The sequence below is a fragment of the Lolium perenne genome, chromosome 7 (genome assembly GCF_019359855.2).
Source record: "Lolium perenne isolate Kyuss_39 chromosome 7, Kyuss_2.0, whole genome shotgun sequence".
Taxonomy (NCBI): domain Eukaryota; kingdom Viridiplantae; phylum Streptophyta; class Magnoliopsida; order Poales; family Poaceae; genus Lolium; species Lolium perenne.
The window spans coordinates 126081408-126090429 of record NC_067250.2 but is presented as its reverse complement, the minus strand read 5'-3'; the positions used below and the strand labels follow the sequence as shown (position 1 = coordinate 126090429).

Sequence of the window (9022 nt, the reverse complement as noted above, 5' to 3'; positions counted from 1 at the left end):
CAGAAGAGCATCAAACCCGGCACCTGCCAGTCAACACGGGGAAAAAGCTTCGTCGAACAGAGCAAGTCGCCATGGCCACCTCAAACCGCCATTGTTCACCCACCTATGCAGTTCCCAAGACGGCGCCTTCAGGAAGGGGTCCGATGTCGCAACACCGCCGCCGTCCGCAAGGAAAACACCAGGCTTGCGCCCACGCAGAGGAGGGTAGTGAGAGTGGTACCTCTACGAGGCCTTCAAGAAGGAGCGCGGCGCCGGCGGCGTCGTCTTCGTCGTGGTTGGCCAAAGGTTTCCCTCGGTACCACCAGCCAACACCACCCACTGCCCAACACCTAAATCCGGCAGCCAGAACCACCGAGGTCCAGATCTGGCAGGGGAAGAACAAAACGAGGAAAAGGAGGCTTCATCTTCAGCTCTGGCAACCGGGCCGAAGGCACAGACCGGTGCCGCGACCCTCAACCTCCGTCGCCTCACCGTCCGCGCGGCCGAGAATGAAAGCCAGCACGCAACCACGGCGCTGCCCGCCGCAGGGCCGACGCCATCCACACCCGCCCAGGGTCGCCGCCCTGGCTCCCAGAGCCCCCACCGAGGCGGCCGCCGTCAGGTGGAGCCCACCGAGAAGCAGCCACGACCATGGCGAACGTCGCGCGGCGGTCCTCCACCTAGTCGCCGCGGGAGGAGCGAGGGCCAAGATCCCCGCCGCCCCCTTCACCGACGCCGCGTGCTTTGACGCAGGCGCCTCTGGGGGCGACGAGGAGGAGGGGAGGATGGAGGGGGGGGGGGGGGGGAGAGCGCTAGGGTTCGCTCCCTCGGTCGCCAGGAGGGGGCGACGCGAAGGGAGCGGTCGGTTTCACACTCACCGTTCTTAACTTATTTTTCCTGGTTTTGTTTTTTATCTTGTTGCAGTCCTGTTAAACCTAAACTATGTTAGAATAATAACGGGCGCCTATGTGGCAGACAGAGGTCCGTTATGTGAAAACAAATAAGATATGAGGACATATATCTGAATAGCTATCTTATCTAAATCCACTTCAAGAATTGCCGAATGGAGCCTTGACCAACAAAACAACCAGTGTGGCCATAATATTTACTGAACAATCTGAGATTAAAAAGAACGAACAATTAATTCTTGGTCGTTACACAAATTACAATTATTGCACCGTACCTAAGAAAATTATTGAACCATCTGAAATAAAATTGACATGAGAAGGAATGAAGCACAGCTTTGAAAGAACTACTGACCGAGTTCGCATGCATGCCAGACGCACGCACATAATCAACTTATTAGTAATTCGACACTCGCGCTAGCTGACACCACGAAGACAATTAGTAACCTCTGTGAAAATGTGTTAATGGCTAGCCGGTGCCGCCGAGCACAGACTTGAGCTTCTTGACCTGCGCGTCATCCAAAAAGGTGACCTTTTCGACGACGGTAGAGGGCAGGTTGTTGGCGAATAGCGCGAAATCAGTGATCTGCAGGCCAGGGTTGGGGCCTCCGAACGCGACGAGCGCGATGGCGGGCGAGGTGCCGCCGTTGTACTGGTAGTGGAGCAGGCCCTGGGGGAAGACCATGACGTCGCCCTTGTAGAGCGTCTTGGTGTAGACGGTGTTGGAGGAGGAGCTAATGAAGCCAGCGAGGATGGTGCCCTGCGTGACGAAGAGGAGCTCGGAGGCGGCCGGGTGGGTGTGGAGCGGCACGACGCCACCCACGGCGATGTCAAGCCTGGCAGCTGAGATGCCCAGGCCGTTGACCCCGGGGAACTGGCCGACAAAGGCCGGCGTGACGGCGGCCTTAATGAGGTTCGTGGTGTTGCCGGCGGCGGCGAGGCCGTGGTAGTAGAAGTCCCCGGCACCGACGTGGGCCTTGCACGGGTATCCCGCTGGCGTGTCGCCGCGGGACAGGTCGGCGACGCAGAAGTCCTGGGTTAGGGCCAAGGCGGAGAAGGGCAGGATAAGGAAGGAGAGGAGCACCGGGAGCAACTTTGCGTTGCCCATGGCGTTGCTAATGCTGTGTGGCTGTGCTTCAAGTTTTATGTTTGCGACCTTTTCTGTGTGCTATTGTGGTGTTTATATAGGAAAGGAGAGGAGACGTTGCAGCTGGTACGTGCTGGTAGAACAATAGTACGTGAGTGATATTTGGCGAGGCGTGCTTGTGTTCACGTGCATGGCTCTATCAGCTGGATCTTTTTGGGAGAGGTATGTCGACGAGTCAGTGGACAAGCGTTTAATTAGCTGTGTGTGATACCCAAAAAAGAAGGGCTCTGACCTTTCACGAAGGAAGGCTATTGAAATGCTGCTGCATTATTAGGGAATGCCACTTGTTTTTTTGCGAAACACAATAACTCAGAAGTATGTACACACACTCGTCTCTATGTATGCACGCACATCCTACCCCTATGAGTACCTTCGAACGAAGGGTTCATGAACTTGATTCGGTGGATCTTGAGATTGACGAAGTCACCATAGACATTTCGTTGTCGACGGAAACGTCAATTCGCACTGAAAAATATTCCATCTTTATGAGATACCAAAGTGTTCAACTAGGATTTAAACTCTGGTGGGCTAGGGGTGCCACTGCCCTCCTAACCATCCAACCACAGGTTGGTTCTCAATGCTATTATTTCTTGAAACGCCACCATTGAGAAGATGGTTTCCAGAGTGGGAACGGTTTTGGAGAAATAAAAATTTTGTCAAGCGACAATTACTTCAATTTGCTTTTATGGCAGTTGCCAGTGACAGTCCGCTAAAAATTTGGCTGGCTATTGAATAATCTGCTTTGGGAAACTAAAATCAGAACTCCTCTCATTATAATTTCCTTTTTTTTCGATGCTATAGATATACAAATTCATTGTCTCATGCAGGCGCTAGATCTTTACAACGGTAACATGGTGTGATTAGTAGGGCCACACTATCGAATGTAGGAAAAGCTTGTTGCATGAAACCAACACTCGGTATATTTTTCCAATGATCGGCATGGTCCATGGGGACGCTAACCTTTTGTTAGTTACCTCTCGCATGTGAAGCTTGTAGAGACAAAAACTGCAACGTTCTTTGTTGCCTTGCAAAACAAAATATCAATGATCCCGCTAGAGAAATGACTTTCCACCATTGGGCATGGATCCACGATGTATCATGTGCTGTGCTATTTTTCTGAAACATGATGAAACATTCTTGCTCGAATCTTAAAGCACGTAACGAACAGTTGAAGCGTGCACACAGCGCCAGAAAATTCAGTCTCGATTCTCGCTATCACTGGGATCTTTAGATTGAATCTGATGTATAGTTCTTTTTCTGTGAAAAATTGTTGCAGTTAACATGACATTTTACGTAGCTAGTTGCCAGCATTGGTCGGTAATATGGAGCTTCCGTTTTCGGACCGAACGCATCCAGGAGTTGCCACCACGACGATGGAGGTTTACGTTTGTCATCCAAACCACTCTCAATCAAAAAACAATCAATGGGTGATAACTTATTGGCTCCATGTGTTAAAATCCGAACGTCCGCTCAATGTAAGTTTCCTTTTATAATGTCAGTTACCTTAAACAGTGCAAGTCTGGAGTTCACGTGGACAGGGCGCACGCAACCCGGCCTCCTGACCTCCTTCTCTCCCGACCCCCTCCCCAACCCTAACCGCCGCCGCCGGTAGCGCCGCCGGGGCAAAGACCCTCGGGGCGTGGCGGCGGCGGGGGCCTTTCCTCGCCGACGTGGGAGATGGCGGACGGGCTCTCCCCTTCTCGACGCATGCGGCGGCAGCCGGCGCGGATGGTGATGGGCGGCGGTGGCTCTTGCGCTGAGGTCACCCCCTCCCCTACCGTAGGCTTCCACCCGCAGCACACCGGCAGGGGCTGGTGGTGGGCGGCGGCCAGGCCCTCGGTCTGCGCCATGCCCCCCCCCCCCCCACCTCTCGTCGGTGCGTGGAGGTGATTTCGGCCTTTTTCCGTGTCACGAGGGCACCCGGGGCAGCAGCCTTGGGTTCGACGGAGGAGGTGGCTCTCTTCTACGCCGGAGAGGGTCGGCATGCGGTTGGTGGTGGTGGATCTTTTGATATATCACTGCGATCCGGCGACGAGATGGAGGGGCATGGAAGCCGGCGATGGTGTCGCCGCTGGAGGGTTGGATTGGCCAGCCTGGGATGGTCGCCGACGTGGGGGTCCGACCTGTATAAAGGCGGCGGTCCTAGGGCCTCTCTTGCGTGAAGAGGAGGACCTACCGAATGCCTGGACTCGTGATCTGGCCGGTGGGTTGAGTTCCGGAAGGCTCCGCCTGCGAATGTAACAGTGCTTTGCCTGGAGTTTGCTGGATTGGAGGTATTCGTTCGTGCGCACCCATGCTTTTATTCCGACCGATTGGTTCTGGAGGGAGCGGCGCGAAGCTCTTTTCTGTGTTGACATCAAGTGACTATGGATCCATGATGAAAGTCGGGAGAAGAGAATTTCATGAAGGTCGGAGGAGAGGACTAGCTAAGGGAGGTTCAAGTCTCCGCGCTGTTGAGAGACTTGCTTGGTGTTTCGGGCTTCACAACAGCGGTATGAAAGTGGGGGCAACAACACAGGTGAAGTGCAGAGTCCTACCTTTCAGGGTGAAAACCCAAGGTCTGGCCTTAACTGGTTGTGCATGGCAATGGCCTTGGTGGAGGCATTGTTTTGAGAGCGGGGACTATCTTCAGGGTGAAAACCTAAGATCTTTGATCGGGCGACGATGGTGTTTGAGCACTGTTCCCTTCTTGGAGGCGTCGTTTTTTGGAGAGTCTGTAATTCAGGTGTTGTCTTGGCGGTGGATGTATTGCTATTGTTAGGCCCGAGATACTGTAGCGGGACTTTTGTTTCTTAGTTTTCTTTTCCTTTTTTATGGCTATGTGCATCCGTTGTGCCATTAGGGTGGTGTGTTGTTGCAGAGGCTAGGTCTAATTGGTATCTTATTGATATTAATATATTCCCTTTATCGAAAAAAGTGCAAGTCTTTGTTAGTTGTGCCTTCATGTTTGGCGAGGAAACGTTGGTTAGCTGCTGATCAGGTATATTGATGTGGGAACAACCAAGGAAATGTCCTTTTCGGGAAGGATGAGACCACTCATTTCCCCTTTCTTCTCCATCTCTTTCCTCTCGTCTCTTGAGAGTCGCTTCTTCTGTCCCGGCTCCGCTCTCTCCCTCCTCCAGCGGCCTCGCCGGCCGGAGTGGAGGAGAGAGAGGAGACCGGCCTCCCTCTATACATAGTAGGCTAGGTTTCCGTTGCTTTTCCCTTGTGAAGTATGGAGTTATGCCGGTAGTTTGGGGCGGACAAGATATTGGCAGCAAGATCTGGTGTCTAGGGTTTTTGCCTCTTCCTGCTATGCTTCTATGGTTGGAGCTGGTAGAGGAGAAGGAGGCCACCGTCTCTTCCAATAAAGCTGCTTTATGGTTCAGTGGCTGGCGGGATCTGGAGGGTTGGAGCTCAAATTCATCTTCCTCTTCATACTACCGTGGTGGCGAGGGGAGAGGTGGAGATGGAGTTGTGATCTTCTTCAGGTGGTGTCGGCCAATGCTACGGTGGCGTGGCAACTTCGAGCTTGCGGATGGCATCATCGCCTCCGCAATCTTCGGCCGACAACACGGCCATGACTCAACCTCCGGTGTGGAGGCCTTTCACCGCGTCTGCTGCTAGAGCTCGGCGCGTCTTCGCCGTCAAGTGGTTCGTCCTCGGAGGCTTGAAGGTGCCCAACAGTGGCGGTTCTTCGCCGTAAGAGGGTATGCGAGCATCCTTCCCTTGCTCCTCGGCGGCGGCGCCTTGAGGATGCCGGCGATCTATGGCGGAAATTCCCGAGGACCTGATTGCATTTTCAACTTTTGTTCTGGGGTGTTTTATGCATATTTACAGGCCTGCTGAGGTTATCTTCAAATACTAGGTTCTTTAGGGCGAGTGTTGTAAAGGGCCCACTTGCACTTTGTACCTGCCACATGTTACTTGAATGAAAAGCCACAGGGGCCGATGGCGCTATGCCATGCCATGCCATGACATGGCTTTTTAGATGAATTCATCTTTAAGCACTCATCATAGACAGTAGAGGTCAGATATCTGTGTACAACTGCGGCAATATTTTTTTTTGAAACGTGGGTAAAAGCTTTGCCCAATATATTAATTAAGGAGAAGTTTTACAAGAAAAGAAGGTATCTTAGACTCATTACACCATCACTCTCCCGGCATCAAATAACCCAAGTTCTTCGCACCCGCTAACACCCATAGCCTAGCCTCGGCCTTAACCCTATCGAAGACGACTTGCGAAGGCGCACGTTTGTTGTTGAACACTCTATTGTTCCGCTCCTTCCACACCTCCCAAAGAATTAGCATGGCAAGGGATGCCACACTTTTTCGGTTTTGTCCAAGAGACATGAAGTTCCACCATTCCGGGAAAGATTGTCCCCCATGGGGGTAGAGTGAAGCTCGGGACTGCCAAACCATTCCTTTGTCTTTGTAGAGAGAGATGCAATGCTCGATGTATTGATTGGATGCATATGTCGGTACATATATAGGCCACGTCATCGACTATACAAGGAAGGAGGCAGGCCCAATAATGAATACAAAGATATGTATCGCTATACAATAACTACAGAGGATACACATCTGGATATACAAGATATGTATCTCAACACCCCCCCCCCCCCCGCAGTGGAAGCGTTGCCTGGTCGAACGCATAGACTGGACCGGAACTCCTCAAATGATGCCATAGGGAGGCACTTGGTCATGATATCCGCAAATTGTTGGGAGGTGGGCACATGAAGTACTCGAATGTGTCCAAGGGCCACCTGTTCCCAAACAAAGTGGATGTCCAGCTCAATATGCTTGGTGCGGCGATGGTTGATGGGGATATGCCCATAGGGGGTGGGTCGCCAGTCCCACTCTCCACGAAGACGGAGGCCCAGGTGGATCGCCCATCGCCCGAGCGACTGGACCTTAAGGCGACTAGGCCGAGGACCTAGGGAGAAGATCTGTGCGGCTGGATAAGAAGTTTGCTTGCTGGAGGGGTGGCGAATCCCGGACAAGTAGCAACTGATACGATTCGTAGTTATCCTCATGTAACCCTAGACCGGGGGTGGATATATAAACCCCCGGGCTAAACCCTAGAGGAGACTTCATCTGAGATCCAATCTCCCCATTGTAAGCTCTTGGCTCCGTGCCGACTGAGCCCCCCATTGTAATTCTCCACTGAGAAATAAGATCTAGCAGGACGTAGGCCTTTTACTCTCCGGAGGGGCTGAACCTGGGTAAAACCTTGCGTCCCTTGCACCTCGATCCGCAGATGGCAATGTTCCCTTGCCCCCGCATCAACGAAGTGCTACCCCCTGTAGCATCTGCCGTGGTCATATCCACGAAAGTGGCGCCCACCGTGGGGCATGGGACATCAAGCCTCCCTACTCGCCAATACGATTGCCGGTCGCTTCTGGTAGGATGATCGCCACGGGCAACTTCTTCCACATCCAGCCAAGCACCTACCGGCCGGCCTCATCGCCCCTCGAGCACGCTTGGATGGTGCCGATCAGCACGATCAACCTCTTCGTCGGGCTCGCCGGTGTCAGCGACCCCACCGAGCCTCGTCCCGGTCGGCTGCACGACCCCTTCGCGCCGGGCCAACTCCTCACTGCTACTCTCCCGGTCACCGGCGAAGTGTACGTTGAGGCCGAGCCGGCCCTGGAGGACGACACCGACTCGGCGGCCACGGCGCTAGTCGCCGAATCCACCGTCGCGGCATCAGTCGCCGACTCCTCCGCCACGGCATCCGTCGCCGAACCCACCGCCGCGGCATCAGTCGCTGGATCCACTGCCGCGTCGTCAGTCGCCGGTTCCATCACCGCGGCGTCGTTCAAGGACTCCATCTCCCCAGTCTCTCATCCGAGCGACTTCGAGGACGACTCCGTTCTCTCCCTCTTCGGCAGCGACTCCGAGTCGGACTCTGTCGAGGATCCGCACTACCAGTATCCAATCGCCGTCTTCATGGCGGGAGGTGAGGAAATACCTCCGAATGACGCCTTCACCACACCCCTCCCTGCAACCGCCAACGCGACCGAGATTGAGGCGCATTAGGCGGCCCTTGAAGAACAGAGGAAGAAGGAGCTCGCCGAGAGGCAGAAATTTCGCCTCGAGCAAGACAAGGTGAGAGATGTGTCTCACTATCGCCAACAACGCAATCGCCTGCGCATGGAGCGCGCCCGTGCGCACGACTTCCCCAGTGCGTGTCTCAACATCGACGACCCAGACAGAGAAGTCCGGACCGCCCGAGTCCAGAACCCCGACATCCCCGAAGGAAGTCGGGCTGCCGCCGGCAGGACGGCGCATGGAGCACCACCGCCACCACCGCCACCACCTCCACCCGAAGTTCCTTGGGCGGAAGTCGACGCCAATGGCCTACCCCTACACTCGTCTCCGGCCGACAACGTCGCAGCCGCTCACGCTGTCCTTGCAAGACTCCCTGGAACGGGAGACGGCGCGATCCTCGTTCAGCACGCTAAGGCCCTAGTCGCAAAGGCCTTGGAGCAGCAACACGCCGCCGCCGACTCACAAGGGTGACTCTACTCGCGCTCATCCGCTAGCCGCACAGCTTCTTCAGGAGTGGAAAACCGCGCGGTCGCCAACGTCAACAACTACCCGCCACCAGCACCACGCGCGGCCCACTCAACTAACAACCGAATCGAGCCGCGCCCCGCGCGAGTGATGGTCGCTGCCAACGGGCAGCCCATCGACGCGCGCACCCACATCGTCAACGATCAAGAATGGCGGGCGTGAAACCGCATGAACGACCGCTACGCCGACGAACTCCCGCGCCAGAGCGCTTTCAATCGAGTCGGCCCCGCCTGTTTTGGCCCAATGATCAGAGGCGAGCCTTACCCCGTAGGTTTCAAGGGGCCCCGCGACATCGAGAAGTATGACACTCACATCGACCTCACGGTCTGGATCGACTCGTACGCCATGGCGATGGGCATCCAAGGCCACTCTGAGTTGCTCGCGGCACGTTACTTGCCTCTCATGGACGGTGGAAATCGCCATTGGTTCAACA

General features: G+C 54.8%; 1 protein-coding gene across 1 annotated transcript; it reads right to left on the bottom strand.

The window, feature by feature from the left end:
- Nucleotides 1–1102: 1102 nt before the first annotated feature.
- Nucleotides 1103–2056, bottom strand: LOC127318416 (germin-like protein 8-14). The gene has a single exon (XM_051348899.2). The coding sequence runs from the start codon at nt 1990–1992 to the stop codon at nt 1354–1356; it is 639 nt and encodes a 212-aa protein (XP_051204859.1). The 5' UTR covers nt 1993–2056; the 3' UTR covers nt 1103–1353.
- Nucleotides 2057–9022: the final 6966 nt, after the last annotated feature.

Excerpts from the sequence above, each read along its gene's own strand:
- LOC127318416 (XM_051348899.2), bottom strand. The coding sequence starts at position 1,992 with ATGGGCAACGCAAAGTTGCTCCCGGTGCTCCTCTCCTTCCTTATCCTG.